This window comes from Chaetura pelagica, unplaced genomic scaffold (assembly GCF_000747805.2).
Source record: "Chaetura pelagica isolate M959 unplaced genomic scaffold, ChaPel_1.0 scaffold198, whole genome shotgun sequence".
NCBI lineage: Eukaryota > Metazoa > Chordata > Aves > Apodiformes > Apodidae > Chaetura > Chaetura pelagica.
Genome location: NW_009954317.1, coordinates 289449 through 308561, shown reverse-complemented (window position 1 = coordinate 308561; position 19113 = coordinate 289449). Strand labels below are relative to the sequence as shown.

Below are 19113 nucleotides of genomic sequence, written 5' to 3'. Positions count from 1 at the left end.
GATGACTGGCTGGTTCACCTGAAGGCTGTGCAGCCATTCAGTGAGATTTGGACAGGCTGGAGAGCTGGGCAAAGAGGCACCTAATGAGGTTCAACAAGAGCAAATGCAGAGTCCTGCACCTGGGAAGGAACAACAAAATGCACCAGTACAGGTTAGGAGGTGACCTGCTGGAGAGCAGCCCCATGGAGAAGGACCTTGGAGTCCTGGTAGACAAGTTCTCCATGGGACAGCAATGTGCCCTTGTGGCCAAGAAGGCCAGTGGTGTCCTGGGGTGCATTAGCAGGAGGGAGGTTCTCCTTCCCCTCTACTTGGCCTTGGTGAGATCTCACTTAGAGCACTGTGTCCAGTTCTGGGCTCCCCAGTTCAAGAGGGACAGGGATCTACTGGAGGGTCCAACAGAGGCTACGAGGATGGTTAAGGGACTGGAACACCTGCTTTATGAGGGAAGGCTGAGACACCTGGGGCTTTTCAGTCTAGAGAGAAGACTGAGGGGGGTCTAATTAATGTCTATAAATACATGAGGGCTGGGCATCAAGAAGGCTGGGACAAGCTCTTCTCACTTATACCCTGTGATAGGACAAGGGGCAATGGACTCAAACTCAAACAGAGGAAGTTCCATGTCAACATGAGGAAGAACTTCTTTACTGTGAGGGTTACAGAGCCCTGGAACAGGCTGCCCAGAGAGGTTGTGGAGTCTCCTTCTCTGGAGACATTCAAAACCCACCTGGATGCCCTTCTGAGTGATCTGCCTTAGTTTTGGCCCTGCTCTGGCAGGGGGGTTGGACTCGATGATCTTCAGAGGTCCCTTCCAACCCCTGACATTCTGTGATTCTGTTACTGAATTACTTTAGGAATGCCAAAGGCAAGACAGATCTCACAAACTTCTGGCTGTCAGCACTGTGTCTTACCCATTCTATCATGTGCTTCCAGTCTCAGTCACACTGGCAGCTACATTCAATCCAAGGCTGCTCTTTGGCACATGGCATGGAAATTGCCACAGAGATACAATGTCACCGTTTGGGAGAACACAAAACTTCAGTGCCCTGATACCAGCTGGGATGTTTATGAAAAAGTCAGACCACAAAGAAACCAGCCTCTAGAAACTCTCTGTGAAGTTCTTTGCACATTCCCTACAGGCATATTCTCACAGCTCCTTGATAAATGAGCAGTCCTGCCATTCTGTGGTGATACAGATCCCATATGGCAGAGCTGGTAGGAGACCCAGCTGAGCTGCTGCCTCTTCCAAAAACATGGACCCATTCTCTTGCCCTTCATCCATGCATGCCTCTTGGCCAAAACCTGCTGTCAGCGAGGGGGGAGTCTCACAGGAGGGGAAAAGCTGCAAAGCATTTTAAAAGCTCATGAATTTGGCAATACTTCTGCTGCCATAGTTCCAGGCTGCCTGGCATGTCAAGTTGAAACACTCAGGACTAGGAGTAGAGGTCCCTAAGGCAAGCTGGGGAGAGATCTCACCTTAGCTCATGGCAACAGCATTCCTTCCTTCAATTTAAGAAGATTAATTGTGTCAAACTGTGACTGGCTCTTAAGAAGGGCAGAAAAAGAGAGAAATGCCTGTGCAGAGATTTCTGAGTTCAGAGACAGTAAGTGCAGCATTAGACTGATTACCTTGACTGTGATGTTCATTAGCCTTCCTCCAGGGAGGAAAAATACAATGTGTGTGACAGCTGGGGCACAGTCCATTAGAAATACAAAAGAGGAATGAGTAGTGGAGTCTGATGATGAGTTAGCTCCTGCCCCATGGTATATGATACCTGTGCATGCCTGCCCTTGTTCAGTGCACATGCCTGGTAAAAAACAAAACATCTTTATCACTGAGTTTCCTCTTGCAAAACAATACAGAATGGTGATTACAGAAAAATAAACACCTTAATTTGCTCAAGAACAGACTTCAGCTATTTGGAGAAATTATCCTGGGAGCCATTCAACCTATTAGACTGTTCTCCCAAGTATGGTTATGTTAACCCAGCAACATCAGAGTCAAAACCACAGGGTAACTGCAGCAGTAAAGGCTGGAAAACAAACCAGTGATTTTGCATGATACTGAGACACTCAATCTGAACATTTCAGAAGCTTGCTGCCAGTCTGTGTTCATATGGTAATTAATTGTTCCAACTGAATTTTCAAAGGTATAGGTGTTTTCTCTGGAAGTCTAGACACTCTAATATGTGAGATGTTCTTTAGGAGAGGTAACTGTAATAAATACAGCTTTAAAATGGGTTCTGTATACCAGGTCTGTATCTTGGTGAGTCTCATGACTGTGTATCACTGAACAGCTCTAACCACGCAGCCCTCTTTCATGGGCCACAGCTTTTGGATGTGCTTTCTTACCTACAAGGGCTTGGGAAGAGTGTGTTCTGCTCTGTAGGAGGATATAAGAAGAAAAGGGAGCTAAAAATGCTGGTTTCATCAAGAAATGCAAGACTGATAATTGAGAACACATTTAGCCACTTTCTTAGGAGGTCCTTTGACACGTGAGAGATCAGACCAGACAGGATCCAGTAAGGGGAAATCAACTAGGAGCAATCTGTCTTAAAGTGATAAGGAGACATGCCTTGCTTTTGTATGCAGGTACCAAATATCTCATACAATGTGCAAGCTGGCTTCCAAAGGAAGGGAATATTGTTAAGGTAATTTATCTTCAAATTAGGAACAGCTACAATGCATGTGGCAGAAAGGCTTTCCTCTGTCTGTTGGAAGAACTGAATCCAAACATGGGAGAGGCCATGTGGGGCATCTGCTCTCTCTGCCTGCAGCTGGCTTTACAGTTTAACAGCTTATCATGGCCCTGGAACTCACTGAGCATTTGTCGTGGCCGTGAAACCAGCAGCGCTGTGTTGTTGCCTTACCTGGCACTGTATTAGCAGGGGTGAAGTCTCTTTTCTCCTGTCCTCTCCCTTTTTACTCTTTCCATCCTGGTCTTTTGCCAGCGGCGACGGAACCCACGCGGCCTGAGCCCTGGTCTCGCAGCGCATCTTGCTCAGGTTGCCCTCCAAGAGGCGCCGCTGGACCACGCTGTGGGGCTGCTGTCTCCATCACAAAGAAAGACAAATCCCAGCTAAGTATGGAGCTACAAACAAGGACATTTGCTAGCCCGGGGAAGCAGGCTGCAAATGCTTGACCCAGCTGATCATCCTGATGAAAAGCTTTTCCAAAAAACTCTCTTCTTAAATCCCGACATTTTTTCCGTAGCCACTGAGGTGGTGCTGAAGAGTTGGGATATCTGAGACAGGAAGGTCTCTGGGATGCAGTTGTTGGAGGAAAAGAACTTGCCTGATGCATGCTCTCCCCACACATTTCTATTCCTTCAGCTAAACATGCAGTTGGCAGTCTTGTACCTGTTCAGGTACAGAAACACCTGGTAGGTGTGTGCTGACATCCATCCAGGCACACTCACACCTTCTGAGGTGGGAGGGGACAGAGGATGCAGCATGTGTGTGATGCATAGGTGGGTAAGAAGGCAAGGCACCAGAAACTTTAGGTGCACAAGAAATTATTTGCAGCGAACAGGGAAGCTTCCCCTTGCATAGGAAACTAAAACCAGCTTCCCATGTTATCTTAATGGAGTCTGTCTCCACCCTTCTTCATCAGAAGTGATACTGTTTGAGTCTCTTCCTGGCTGGGTAGCATCTTCGAAGCCCTATGTTGTCCACAACTAGAAGGGAGTACCACCAGCCAGATCAATGGCTGAAATAACTTAATTCTTATCTCAAATGCCTCATTCATGTACCTTGTATCCCTGTCCCTTCCTTCTGTGCAGAAGAAGGAGAGGTGCACCAAAAGCAAAGAAAAATTCTGAAAAACTTCTTATCCCAACTGTGCATACACACAGGAAGTGTTGCTTGGAGAGAAAGCTCCCTTAGTCATCAGGCTGAGGCTCTAGTTTTTTGCCTGATGTTTGATCCAGTGCCTCCAGTGGCTGCACAGCTACTGAATCAACAATGGGCAGCAGCAGTTAAGGAGGCCTGTTTAAGATAGCTTTGTCCTTTCTCCATGTACTCATGGCCATTGTCCAGCAGAGCAGCTGCTCAGAGCTGACAACAGCATTCTCAGTAACAACGGCCTACGTAGAATCATAGAATCATTAAGTTGGAAGGGACCTTAAAGATCATCAAGCTCCAACCCCCCTGCCATGAGCAGGGAACCCTACCACTAGATCAGGTTGCACAAAACCTTGTCCAGCCTGACTTTTAAAACTTCCAGGGATGGGGCATCAACAACCTCTCTAGGCAACCCATTCCAGAGCAGGTGTTATACTTTATTCACTGCTCCCTGGCTCTATGGTAAAAATGTTCCATCCATGCTGCTACGGACCAAGCCTGAACTATGACTGGTTTTGAGTGACATAACACCACCTGCATGCAGGGAAATCTCCTGCCTAGGATGGTTAATTTAACCAGGAGAGCTGCTCATGGCGAGCAATTCAGACAAGACCTGCCTGTCAGCAAGCACCTGGGGCTTCAGAGTGCCAGCCTCTGGAAGCCAAGGCTGCCACTCGTGCTGTGCAGGACTCCCAGAGGCCTCTGGCTGGCACCACAGCTGTTTTGATGCACAGTGTGACAGGAGCAAATTCCAGACCAAAGGATGTAGACGTGTTTCTCTCTGCCTTTGTAGCTGGGCTCAGCAAACATGCACTAAAAGACTCCAAAGTGACTCTTCCCTTTTCCCTGGCAAAATCTCTACAAAGAGGAGACCAGGGATATGTGTGGCTTTCCCCTCCTGAGAAGCTGTTTCACCTGCAGTGCTTCTGGGCATGAAGGGCCAGCGTTAGCCTGCCTGAGCTGCCAGACTAAACTGGGCCCTTCAAGCTCCCATGCTGCCAGACCTCACTCCCCGTGGGGAGAAGAGGCCTTGTTCCTCTCCAGCACAACACTTGTGTGGCTTCCCTGTGTTTGGGGCCAGAGTGACACTTCAGACCAGTCCCTGCTGAAAGCCATGTGTGGCTGCCAAGGGCTGTCAGAGCATGAGGCAACAGCTCTGGGTGACTTTGAGGAGTCACCCTCGACCCTGCCAAGCTGGGGACTCTCAGGAGAAGCCAATGCAACTGTGGGAAGCATGGCAGGAGCAGGAAGCAGTGCCAACACAAGGAAGTGGCACTGATCCCTCATCTGCACACAGTGCAGCAACTGCACCTGGAAGTTTCAGCAAGGAGAGCTCCCACTCAGGCTCAGCACCTGAGACCCTGCCTGTCCTGCACACGTGTCCCTGTGTGCAGCACATCTCACTGTCAGCAACTGCAGGGCCTGCCATGGGAGCTGGGAAAAAGACTGGAGGAGTTACGTGCTCAGGAGCATCTGTGGCATTGCTGTGATGGTTTGAGGACACAGAGGGAAGCACGGGCTGCAGAGAGGGGCAAGACCTATGACACCCACTGGCACATCTGGAATAAGCTGTGCCCTCATCAATGGCCAGACCCAGGCCTCCTTCTGGGAAAATTATTTAGACCTCCACATCCTTGAGCAGTTGAACTCCACAGCATAGAGGAAAAGTTAGACAGCAAAACTGCCAGAACAAGGAGAAGATGTGTGCAGATGTGTGCAGCAAGAGATCCTGTGGGAAACTGCTCTCTGCCTTGGGGAAGTCCCTCCAGACCACGGTTTGCTGAGGGTCCTGAAGCTGATCCCCTCCCTGCTGCCTCCTGCTCCATGTGTCCACAAAGAGATGTCCACAGGCCTCATTCCTGTGCCTCCTCCCCAGAGGAGTTACCCACAGATGCAGTTATCCACTGCAGCCACCTGGCTGGCTGTCCTGCCCTGTGCTTGCCCCTCCTTAAACCTAAAGTTTGGGGGAAAGTAGAGTTCTGCAAAAAGGTGACAAGGTCAAACATAAATCTCTTGGAGTTTCATGAACTGTGCTTTTCCTTCCTGCTAAGTCCAGGAAGGAGTCTGCTTTTGAGCTAGATCATGCAGGGATACAGGGGGACTTTCAGAGATGTCCCACATGGAAACATACATGTCAGATTAACATATTTATGTATAAGGTAAGTGGAAAGTTGGATTCTGGGGAGTCCTTCCAGACCATTTCTGCCTGCCTCGGGGAGGAGTACGGTCCCTATGGGGATGTATGGAATGATGGATGCAAAAAACGGGCAATTCATTCTTTGCCCTGACCTGCTCCTCGGTGATGCTGAACCCCTGACCCTTTCACAAAGCCTGGCAGCAGTTCCCAGCTGTTATGAAGTCTATTACGAAGACCCCCTCCCACATGGGGTCCCACTGGACTCACCAGATCCTTCGAGGTGCCAAGCCTTGTCAAACCATCCAGGGGAAGCAGGTCAGCAGAGTCCTTGTGCACAAACTGGGTGGCCTGTTTAAGGCGCCTCTTCTGTTGCAGAATAGCTTTGTTCCTCAGCTCCATCTCACGCTCCTGTGTGAGGTCAAGTGTACTCTCCTCCTGCTTTTTTCCTGGGTCTCCTTGCCCCAGTGGCAGTGGGGAGCTCTTCCTTGTGCTCATGGTGAAGATTCAGACAGAACAGGTCCTTCTCTGCGTGCTGGGGTGTCCCCTGCACTTGTCTCCAGATGTTTGCCCTCCCGAGGCTGACTCAGTCTCTGAGCTCCTTCCCCTTTCTCTTCCTCACAGCTCTCCTTCTCTCCCCTTCTCTGCCTTTCTTCCTGCTCTCTTAGTTATAACTCACCCATCTTTGAAGTGTCTCTGTGCCTTTTTCTCCCGCTGTTCCTCTCCACTCCCCCAGTGTCCCTCTGCTCCCCGCTTTTTTCTCTCCCACCCCGCCTGCAGCTCTGTCTCCTCCAGCCGGTGGGTCCCTGTCGCAACAGGAAAAGCCCAACGTCAGGAACAAATTTCCATAAACGACAGCAGAGCCGGCAAGCTTCTCTGGCTGGAAAAATCCAGCAGCAGCAGCAGCAGCAGGATGGCCCAGCTCCTGGGGGCTGGACTTACCTCCCCGGGCTGTGCACACGCAGGCGCGTGTGTGTGTGTGTGTGCGTGTGTGCGTGTGCACTGCCTGTTTCCCCCGGTAAGCTAAAGAGACACTGTCACTGAGAAGTGACAGGCAGTGCAGGTCAGTGTCTTTGCTGGAGGCTCTGACGCATCTCGGTGAATCCGGTAACAATGTGGGTCAGTCTGGGAGATGATGCAGTGCCCTGGTGAATGAGAGGGAGCGTCCATCTCAAGCCTCCCGGCGGGCACGCCCAGGCTCGTTCTGCAGAGAGTGTCACACGTTTGGCATAGGCTGCGCTGAAGGGTTTTAGTGTGCAGCTTGAATGAAATGCTGGAGGCCTGGATTCTGCTTCTGGCCAGGGTTTCTGCTTTCTGCCCTCATTTTTGCCCCTCTTCATCAAGAGCCAAAGTTGCAGTAGCCTGAAATCACTGGCTGGTAGAGTCTGCTGATACAGCTGCAGTGTCTGCCCTGGTCTAGACATCCTTCCTCTCAGGGGAGAGAGGACATGGTGGAGCTCTGTTTTCCAGCTTTTTGCCTCCACATTGTCCTGCTTGAATCTCTAGGTTTCAACTGGAACTGAAGCTGCTTTATTTTGATTCCTTTTCACTGGTGAATGTGCTGCCCTGGTAAGCACCAGTTCTAACCCCATGAGCAGAGGAGGAATCTGATTTTTACACAGCTGTGAAGCTGCAGACAGCATCACCTTTCTGTGACTGTCAGCTGGGGGTGAATAGCAGCAGTGGACTATGAAAGTTACAGCAAAGTTAGGCTGTTGCTCCTATTCTTTTTTTCCCAGCTTAGTAGCATGTAACATTCCAACATCACTGATACCAATTATTTCTGTGTTATAGGTTGTGTACAAAAATATAACAATCTTAGGAGTAAATCCAATGGTCCACAATGGTATACAATGGTTCTGTGAGATGTCAGCGTGGGCACAGGAACTACCAAGAAGTTGGCCTCAGTGCAAAGCAAACCATGTTGTTTACCTTTTACTCTCTGCTAATCATCACAGCATTAGCATTTCACTTGGGATCTTTGATCCTCAAATGTTAGAAGGGAAGCTGGTTATTTTAAAAGGAATTGTAAAATTTGAAGAGGTTAAACTTTTTGTACCCAGTATCCTGACTGCTTTATGCAAGGTATTGTGGTTCCCACAGCATCAACTTGCAGAATCAGGTTTGGCAGGAGTGGGAGTAGGAGTATTTTCTAAATGCTTCACAGTACAAGGCCAAACTCCAACATCATAATGCAGGCAGAGTCCCACCAAGAGCCCAGCAGAGCTGTTTTCAACTGTCCTTGTCTCTTTGGAAGCTGAATTATGAAGAGAGTTTAAATAACAAATATTCCCAGGGAAGCGTGTTCCCTCCCACGGTCTTGTTCTCTTGCCTCTAGGTTGTAATGATTCTTGATTTACACATACTTTTGACCTCTTGGGGCCTCACTGAGCATCCTCTGAGTTTTGTTCTCCGGTCCTTTTTACTATCCCCATTCACCAGTACTGAATCACGCACTTCTACTCTCACACTGGCCCGTTTCCCCTCCTGCAGACTGTGAATGCCTCACAGAATGACAAAATAGTTCTGTTTGTTAAAGACCTTTAAGATCATTCAGTCCAACCATACTTCTCTCTTCCCTTCTATCTTGGGGGGGGAAGTGTTTATTCTGGTTTGAATTCCCTCCAGTTTTTCTACTTGGATAATACAATATATTCCTATCCTTCAAATAATGAAGTAACACGTGATAGTATTTATATCTCTGAATGTGTCTGGCAAGTGACTTTGAGATAAATGTCATCTTAGATGTACATAATGTTTTAGTTCAGCTACTAGACAGTAAAATGTGCCCTGGCAGTGAGGTCAGTCAGAAAGAATAGGTTGCTTAATTAAATAATTTAGGGTCAAGTGTGTTCAAAACATAGTGGGAGGTGGCCATGAAAGCACCTCAGCTGACAGGGACAGCAAGGGATCATCCACCTAAAATTGTCATCATCTCGCCATTCCAAGGGGAAGAATATTTCATTATTTGCTGGAGACACAATCCTTAGTTAGCTGGCTTTTGGATGTCAGTTGTGTAGATGCATCCCCTCAGTCAACTAGCAACTTCTTCCAGGCAACTATCAACAAGACAAGAAGGCATGGCCTGAAGCTGCTCCAGGGGAGGTTTAGGTTGGATATTAGGGAGTACTTCCTCACAGAAAGGGTGATTAGAATTGGAATGGACTTCCCAGGGAAGTAGTGGGGGCACCATCCCTGGATGTGTTCAAAGAAAGGCTGGATGTGGCACTTAGTGCCGTGGTCTGGCTGATGTGGTGGTGTTAGGTCAGAGGCTGGACTTGACAGTCTTAAAGGTCTTTTCCAGCCTTGGTGATTCTGTGATTCTGAGCAAGAAGTGAGAGGGAGATAGAATGTCTTGAGACTCCCAAGTAGAGTGTTGACAGCTGTGTAACATGTACTAGTAGAAAATGTGCCACAAAATGGGACAAATTTTGAAGCACATTAAACAAGCAAAAATCAGCTGTTCATGCTGAGCAGGCTGCTTAGAGCGAAAGCAGTAAAGGCAACACTTAGCTGTGTTCTCAGAGAAGCTTTATTGAGTATGTAGATACATGAGCCATTGTTTGTCTGTAAGGAGAAGGATCAGGTCTTTTCCATGGCAATTTCTGCTTTTGACATGAGAATTTGGATGAGTTGTCCTATTACACCAAGAGAAACATACCTTGTGTTTCCAGAGCCACTTTTCAGTGGAAAAAACAGCATTCGCTTTGTAAGTGTTTACATTCTCAACTCATGACTGTAACAGGGGCAGTTTTAACCGTTCAATATAACTCCATCTTACTGCAACTGTGACTCTATCCAGTCCTCTAGGTTCTATTATTCTGTAATAATAGAAATCTGGAACCAGAAGAGCCAGTCAGATCAATTCAAGTTATTCTACATTTCAGTCTGGAAAAAGAAAGCCGAACCAATATTTTATGCTGCAAGTATTTTGAGCTCTCATCTAAGGTAGAATATAGGAGATGTGGAACATATGGACAACACTCTAAGTCCAACCTTTATCAGCCCAAATATTCCCATAACCCTACAAGAATAAAATTATTAATTATAATTAAGGGCTAATTTAAGAAATGTACAGTATTTACAGCCATTAAAACTACACAGCAGATACTAAGTAATAGGAGAACAAAGTAAAGGGAAGTAAGGACAGAGCTAGGAGGAGTTTCCCAGGCTCTTTCCTATTGTATGTAACTAAGGAATTCATCCATTTACTCTGATCTGACACCCTGAATAGCAAATGCCATTCAGGGCCTACCTAGATGTTCTCTTGGTAACTTCTGTCCAGTGACTCTTGTCTCTAGCACCAGGTTAGAGAGGTTCTATCTATATTCCACATGTTTCAGCTTTTAAAGGGAGCTCATAGCAGCCAATGGGCTTGTCTCCCAGCTTAGCAGGAGTCAATAATGCCCTCTGCTCCCATGGATGTGGGAATTAGCAAACAGTCTTTTTAGAATATGTGAACAGATCTCAGAAGAGTAGAGTGCTTTCTGTAAGATTAGAACAAGCCAAATTCAGCTCTCAGGCCAGCTTACTTCAGTTCAGGTATGAGCTGAGACCAACTAATATCTGTTCCTAAATTTTCATCTTCAAGACCAGGAAAGCTGATATCTAGAAGGATTTTGCTCAGACTGTCATTCATGGTGTCCAGGATCAGGCCCTCCATGAGTGACCGGTTTTCAGTAAAGCCAGAGGCTGGAAGTTCAACAGATGATTGCTTACAAGACTCATAAGTGAAAGCTGAAGGGCTCATGAAGGGGACACTGGATTCTGTATTGAGCAGCTCCTGAGGGGACTCAAAGAGGGGATTTTTAAGGGGTGTGCTGTTGAAATCCAGCAAGTCCTGGTTCTCCTGCGGGGGTGTGAATGGCAACTGAAGTGTTCTCACTGGACTGAAGTCCAGCTCATGACTTCCCTTGGCTAAGGATGCAGACTTCCAGGGGTCGAGGGTGGCTAAAGGGGGGGTAGTAGTTGCTGACACTTTGCTGGGAGTGGAAGAAACCGGCAATTTGCCAAACATCTCCTTGACTGGTGTTTTAAAGGGTCCTTCTTCCCCCTGCAAGCAGCTGAGCTGTGATACATTCTCAAGAGGCTGGCTTTCCTGCAGGAAAGGGTCAAAGCCATGGTTTTCTGGCAAAACAAGGACAGGCTCTTCTAGGCAAGGCAGTGCCAGGCGTTGTTTCCTTCTGGATCTGCCCATTTCCCGTCTTTCCCGCCTCTTTATAACTAACGTGTCAGAAATGCCCTTAGATGGTGACTTCAGCACTGTGAATTGTTTCTTATCCTTTGTTGATGAGACTGGAAGGAAAAAGTCTGGCTCTTCCTTTACCATTAGGGTTGAGGTGCATGGGGACAGCCAGTCATCCAGTTGAGAGTCTTCTTCCTCCTTTATACAGATGCTCTTTGGGAAAGAGGATGATTCCTCACCAGGCTGGGAGCTGCTCTCCTTTAGGGAATGGATTGAGGGAAATAAACCTTCATCACATTGACTCTCCTCCTTGACAGCAGCCACAGATAAAGAGGATGACTCTTCTGCAGAGAGTGACATCTATAAAAAAAACACATGTGATATGCAGTCAACAAACAAGGATCTAACCCACCCAAAATCCAAAAGATAGTGAAAGGAATAAAAGAAAGACTGGCACTTAAGAACAGCACAACAAGAAAGAGGAGGATCCTCAGAAAGCAGTAACTGTGACAAGAAATAAGAGGTTGATCTCTGTGTGATGTTGATACAAAGAAGCCTACAGACCACATGAAAATAATTTTAGCTAAGTGACTGGAAGTCATGCCCTTCAGAGCACTTTTGGTATGAGGAACTTCTAAGAGTACAAGTAGAAGGAGGAATTAGTATTTCTGGAAAAGTCTAAGCCTGTGAATCCTCCTTATACTATCTACATGTGAAACAACAAAATTAATGAGGACAGCGTTCCTAGAAACCAAGGAAAAATTTAAAAAAGAATAAAAAATGAGGTTATCAACAGAAAAAGAGCATAGGAGAAAGATAAATCATACCAGAAGAGAAGGTAAAGCTACAGGCACAAAAATGAAAACAGGGTTATGGTTAGACAGGATGGAAGAAGTTAGAGCTTTACAATGTCTAAGCATCCAAGAGCAATCAGTGAGATGACAAGAGAAAGATTCAACAGCTGCTTTGCTTTAGACCAGGATAACTGGGAACTCCACAGAATTAGCAAGCAGCATGTACTGAAAACCTCCGGGAAGAGACTACATGCAAATAAATGCTCTTTCAGAAGAAGTTCCAGTGTCACATGTCTCTTCAGAGCTATCAAAAATCTGAATGTTTTCAGAGCAGAACAAAGCCATTTCTTTGATTCTTACGTCTTCACATCCAAGCAACAGAGAAAAATTGTCTTTACAGAATCCCCTCCTCTAGTGAATTATAGTAACATCCTCATAGCAAGTAAACTAGCAGTTAATAATTAACCTTAGAGACCGAGATGGACAGCAAGGATTGTCACTGGCCAATTCCTTAATATGAGCTTAGAGTTACATAGCACTTGGTAAAGATATATAAAGAACAGGATCCATAGAAGGCAAGATTTATAGAAAAAATAACAACCAACCACCAACAACCAAAAAACCCACCCACACCAACACCCCCTCCCTCCCAAAATCTATTTTCAATGAATCAGTGAACAAATCAATGAACCAAAAAAACCCACAAAAAAACCCCTCAAAAACCCAATAAACCAACCTTTGGAGCAATTCGCACACGCTTATTGCTCCGGTAAGTCTCTGAGCTGTTGAGGGATGCTCCCTGTGCCATGGACAGAGGAACCTTCATAGAAGGCTGCAAGACAAGAGGTTGACTCAAAGGAAACTGGATTGGAACCAGGTAGGAGTTGATGCGAGGAAGTAAAGGCTTCATCTTTCGACCTGGAAGAGAAAAGAACGAACCTGCTAACTTCTTGCCCTTCCTATACTACCTCTTGAAACCCAGAATTCTAAGAGGAAGTCCTTTTAAATACCCCCAAATAAACATTCAGAGATAGGCTCAGCTGCCTTCTCTGCTAATTTTGAAGGTACAAATCCCAAGCCAGAAGGCATAATGAACAAGAAAAGTCTTTAATACAGATCCTAGCCCTCCAACTGGGGCAAGTTCTGCTCTTGCTCCATTTGAGTACCCAATCCCATCCATCTCCCCATCACATCCTCTCTCAGACACAGCAATTCTGCCTTCAGCTCCAAACCTGACAGTAGGAAGCCTAAAAGCTGGCAAATCTGGCTAACAATTTCCATATTTATTCCTAAGGGAAGCTGGGAGAGTGCCACAGATTTATAGGACTATTGTCTTTGGCCTAGGTTGATGTAGATACTCACGTGCATTCTGGGGTTCAGTTTTGCTGCTGCTGTTGCTTCCCATGTTCTTCTGGGGATCAGGAAGGTGTTGCTTTTGGTGCTGCAGTCATTGTGAAATAAGAAAGATGAGAAGAGTGAGAAAAGAAAGATGTAAAGGGGATAATCCGTCTTTATACTGCTGTTAATTCAGAACTGCAACTCCACATGTCTGTGCTGTGCTACCACAGAGAGAGCAGCTGTTAGCACCCAGCACTCATACTGGCTCTGTGCCAGTTACTGTTTTGTAGCCATGCCATCTCCAAGACAGCTACCAACCAAAAGCTGTGTGGAAAAAGAGATGGCATGACAGAGCTACTCCAGCTGCAGACTACTGCAGAAGTGACCTGGTTTTGGTGTCCTCAGTGCCTTAGAAGTGAATGGGATAGCTTTGTTTTATATTGGATCTTTATACAAACCATGGGCCAGGTAAACGTTCAAGTGGAATCGCAGAGGCAACACAGAGCAATCAGGAGTCTTAAGCAGATGGAAAAAAGGCCAGGGCTGTAGCCACAGTAAAAAAATGTTTGGCCACTTGCAGATCTGTCATTGTTAAAACTGCTGAACAGAAAAGACACAGTAAACTGGTTCATCCTTCTGAAAACCACAACGCAGCTGGGACCCAAAATGAAAAAGGACAGAGAGATCCTATTCTCTGGATGTGAGTCCTAGGACAGATTGGGACTGCTGTCATGGAGATGAGGATTTTACTAGAAATCTGTCTGGGATTGTTCTTTGAAGCCTCTTCCTGCTCAATACAGCCTGCCTCAGCAGCAGACTTCTAGTTGCTCTACCAGCTGTAGAGAGAGCACATCATCTGAAGGCAATTAACCTTTGGCTCAACTCCTTTCCCAAAAAAAGGTGAGCTGTATGACTATGATTCTATGATTCTATGAGTAGGTGCAGCAGTGACTCAGTCCCCCTCCCCAAGTCTCCTGTCCTTCCCTTCAGTAGCTGCAAGAAGAGAATGGAAGCCCAAGCCCCAAGCCAGAGGGTAAGTCTTACTGATTCAGAGTGGTCAGGCGATGTTGGTGACCCCAAGTCCAGCGGCTGATGGCAGCAAGGCATTGAGAGGGAGAAAAAGATGATTTAATCAACCAAAGGGGGAACAAATGGGACCTTGTAACCTCGTATAACTTGAGCAAACAAGTTTCAATCTGCCCACCCAATGCAGATAACACAGAAGAGTAAACATCTATTCCATACTCCCAAGCTGTTTCTCCCACAAAATGGTACTTCCTAAAATACTTAGCTGGGATAGGGCAATTCCATCCTATGCAATCAAATTCTATTCCATCCTATCTAATCAAACAGCAGAAAAACTCCTGATCAACTTCACTGAAAAGGTTCTCACCAGGAATTTGAATCAGACCCATGGAAAGAGGTTGAACAGGCTCGCTATTAAATTTGGTACACCACCTGAAGAATAAACACGTCCCATAGAAGTTTCCGTTCATATGAACGGCCACAGCACCTTCTATTTCAAATACAGCACTTGTCTATTTGTCAAGAGAAATAGCTGAATCCAGCAAAGGCTTAACTTTCCTGTTAAAATAAGGTGCATCTGGCTAGTGTAGCATTTAGGAACTGGATAGCCTGTTCCATTTTCTTTGCATGAGGAACTCACCTTAAATACCTGGTCCAGTGTTAGGCAACGGTTTGCCTCAGGGTGAATAGTCCAGAATGAGATTTTACCATTAGCAGATGTCTCACGGACAAACATATCATGGAGAGACAGGTTGTGCCGTATGGAGTTCTGGGGAGAAAGGAGTGAGGGGGAGGTTGAAAAGCAGTCTTTTTGTTATCAGCACAGCAGGGCCTACCTGAGACTTGACTGCCCTAGCAGAGGGATTACATTCCCAGGTGTAGACAACATGGACCTTCATACTCACTGCATACCCAGCCAACACTGTCATCAGTCTCTCATTCTATTTACTCCCGAGATCCCTATTCTTACTCCAGGGGTCAAACACTTCATCTTTTTGCCTAAGTGGAATGAGAAATGGGATACAAGAAGCAGAACAGGGAACATCAGGAATGAGAGGGTATTTGCAGTGAGGTGTTTAAAGTAATATCCATCTTGCTCTGCAAACTGGGGAACAACTACTTTTTCATCCAGAAGGCATATGATAGTATCACCCTGTGGCCTGCAGCCTGCTAATTACCTTCCAGCCTGGCTTAGCCACATGTTTAAAATATGGGAAGTGATCCTCAATCCAAGTGTAGATGTCCTTCAGAGTCATTCGCTTTTTCTCTGTACTGTTGATGGCAAACTGTATCATGGCCATGTAGGAGTAAGGAGGTCGTTCTGATACTGAATCTTGCCACGAGGAGGACGAGATGGTGCCAGTGATAGGAGTAGCAGGAGCAACAGAATCTTCTTCAGTCTGAGAGACAGAAGAATTGAAACATGAGTCCTCACAAAGGTGACAAGGGCCTTGGAACATCCCTGGATCCTCCAGGTTCAGCTATTCAAATCAGCAAAGGCCCAGCACAGAATAGAGATGGTGATGCCTAGTTCTTGCAAGTCTTCTGATCCACATGGGTTTACTCCCCTACCAGAAGTTTTAGCACACACACTGCTGTCTTCTACTTACCTTGATTCTTTCCTGCAGAGGCATCTTATTCTCTTTCTCTGCGTCTTGCTTCACAGAACAGGGATTTAGCCCATCAGATCTCATCTTCCCCAGCCACTGGATGTTAGTGAGACTATTGTCCAATACAGAGTTTATTGATCCACCACTGCCTGTTGGGATAACAAGCCCATACCTCTGCTTACTCACAAGTAACACTCTTCCTCATTCATCTCAACTGCCAAAAGGAAGGCAGTAGTCACACTTTTTAAAAGAGGTAGCTGTGTCTCAAGATAGGGACAAGATAGCATTGCAGTGCTAATGTTTCTTGTGAAAGGAATTAAACCTTGAATTCCTAATCTCATGTGAATCTGGAATCTGCCCAATTACTGAAAAAAACAGCAGCCTTAAAAACAAACATTCAAACCAGGCCATTGTTCTCAACCAAAACAGGACAATGTTGATTCAGTACTTCAAAAATTCAAGTACTTTTAGCTAAAGGATGAATCTAGTAAGCAGAGGCCAAGGAAAATGGTGTCAAACTCAACTGAAAGACCTAGCACAAGACCCAAATCAGAAGCCCAGATGTTTCCAGGTTTTTGAACAACCACCATGAAAACTAACATAATTTTATTATAACTGGTGAGAAATATCATGTTTTTGTTATTTCTTTAGCAACCTAAGTGTTGCAGCTGTCTATGGGTTCTTGTCAGGCAGTACTATACTGTGGGATAAGATAAGACTTCCCAAAAGCTACATAGCTATTTAAAGTTGCAAATACAAACTTGATATGAGCAGTGTTCGAGCAGATGAGCAGTAAAATTCATCCCACTTCTAACATTTATTCAGTAGTTATGAGAGAGCCAAGAAAGAAACAGACTGACCACTTAGTTGTTTTCAAAGCCTAGGCCTGTATGATTTGTAACTGACTCTATTGAAGTCTTGAATTCAACCAAAGTCTTTTTGCCAGATGAAGCTCAGTCTTTTGTGTTTCTAGACTTGCTTTTCTCAAGCTAGCCCTTCTTTTTTCCCCAGGATGAAAATTTTGCTTTTCTATACCATCTACTTTATACGCCATTTTTCCACTAAAAATGTATCCAAGATCCTTCAGATTTCACTGTACACACATAGCTATGTAAATCATTAGAATCAAACCCATAGCTATTTTGTAACTAATAAAATACTTCTCATTATTGTATGCCAAGATCCAAGCACTACACTCACTACTTCACATCTCATTTATCTGCCAGCACAAAAAAAGAAGAGAATATTACATACTGTTGCTCTCCTGTTCCCGTTCAGCCACAGAGCCAACTTCTGCATGCCAGGCCATTGTCCCTCCTGCATGACCTGGTGTCTGTGTAACACTCCTGTCTTTCTCTTGACCATGTGCAGCCTTTGCTACACTGTGTTTTTCCTCTGATGGGAGATGCTGAGATGGCGCTGTACATGCTGACGGGAAGTGCCCCCACTGCTAATGAGAATGAACTTGTTGGGCCCGTTGTTGCCACATTCTTTTCCTTTTGCTGTTAGTGCCTCTATGATACTCTGTATATCAGCATTTGTAGGGATGACTACCACTTGTGTGTTGGGCATGGTAGGGTGGTCAATAATCTTTATCCCTGCTGGGAATTTCTGCAGGCCACAGTCCATTTTGTCTCTATGATGGTTATTGTACTCGTCCTCTTGACTGTGCTCTTGCTTAGGAGCTTTTTCATCCTGACCACTGTTCTTATCTTTTGCTGAAGCAACAGATGCATCATTCTGTGGGAGGGTCAGTTTCCTTCTTTTGAGAATTAAGGGCTTGCGAGGGCTGGTCTTCATTATGGTTCTGTGCAGTCACTCTCCATTGAAAGGAACAAGAACAAATCCTGCAAAACAAAAGAAAAACAAAAGTACAGAGGGTAGGAATAGCTAAGAAAGGTGCAGCTAATCACCATGTGCTTCCCACAGAGCACACATTCTCAGCAATGGTTACACAGCTAGAAACCAGGATGGAAAATTTTAAAATGAAAGTATTTAATAAGGTTGATGAGGCTCTTGGAAAACAGTACTGTACCTCCTGCATCCACACCTGCTGTAAACAGGACGCGAGATATTAGCAGAGTAGGTAACATGCATCACAAGTTGGGAGCCAGAGAGCACATACCAAGGAAAGTACGTACTCTACAGAAAGGGAGACTAAAACTTAGCCATAAAGTAACTTAACAAGCATCAGCCAGCAAGCTGTCAGAGAGAGAAGCTAGAACACAGAAATAGCCATCCTGATTCTTATATGGCATTGCTGTAGCCAGCAGATCGTGCAAGCTGAGAGAAAAGGGGATTCAACAGATGGTGCAAGATCTGGGAAGCAGAGATTTTCCTGAACATTTCAGAGACTAACAATGAATGCAGCAGAAGTTGGATGCTTTAAAAGAAGGATAAAGCAAACGTTTTAATCATTCCAGAGCCGGATAAATCAATCATTGGGCAGCATAATATTTAAATGTCAAACTGTTGGACAACAGACAATTTAGATTATAAAGCAGAAGGATAAAATTCAGAGATAGTGCTTTCAGAGACGCAGTGTGTCTGCCTTTTGAGAACACCACTTACAAGTATCATGCCACACGAGAATCACGTGGAGGCTGCCTCTTGCAGCAAACTACACCAGAACACGAATACACAAATTGCATTTATTATCATTAGGGATGGTAGGCAGAATAGGAACAAATCACAAAAGAGGCCTTTTGCATTAGTAGCTTTGACTGGGCCGGCTACTAGAAAATTACCAGCAGGAACCCCCTGCACAGATACAGCCCAGAAACTAGGCATGAGATAAGAAGCTGGGTCTGTGCCCTGGTTGCAGGGAGCAGCCAGCCCTGCTGCCACCGGGTGCTGCCCGGCAGCCCAAGGCCGCCCGCAGGAGCCTTCAGTTACAGCCCCCGAGCACATACATGGCCCTTTGCGGCCTGCTCTGCTCCCTTAGAGAGAGAGCCCCGTAGGACAACGACAGAGGAGCAGCCCTCAGCCAGCCCCGAAAGGCTGCACGCCCTTCAGGTGAGCTCCGCTCCCTGGGAAGGCCTCGGGCTGCTGCGACCGGCTCGGCGGCGGGAGCAGCCCCGCGTGGCCTCGGGGAGACCTAAAGGCTCCTGGCTCCTTCTCCACCCACCCCTGCCCCGGGCCCCGCCCCACCGCCCTCCCTGGTGGGGCCTCCGCCCCCCCCACGGCC

At 46.1% G+C, this 19113-nt stretch overlaps 2 protein-coding genes across 2 annotated transcripts in view; both read right to left on the bottom strand.

Moving 5' to 3' along the window:
* The window catches only part of NRIP2 (nuclear receptor interacting protein 2), a 15579-nt gene extending 9108 nt beyond the window's left edge, over positions 1-6471 (bottom strand). Inside the window, exons 1-2 of the mRNA XM_010004124.1 lie at positions 6244-6471; positions 2868-3044 (exon numbers count right to left, since the gene is read on the bottom strand). Coding sequence (XP_010002426.1) covers positions 2868-3044; positions 6244-6471 — 405 coding nt within the window. The remainder of the gene's footprint in view (positions 1-2867; positions 3045-6243) is intronic.
* Positions 6472-10501: 4030 nt separating this feature from the next.
* FOXM1 (forkhead box M1) lies at positions 10502-17726 on the bottom strand. Its single transcript, XM_010004123.1, is given in 9 exon segments — positions 10502-11518; positions 12689-12870; positions 13315-13393; positions 14335-14379; positions 14957-15085; positions 15495-15716; positions 15927-16075; positions 17181-17360; positions 17363-17726. Coding segments are annotated over 9 exon segments (2367 nt in total).
* Positions 17727-19113: the final 1387 nt, after the last annotated feature.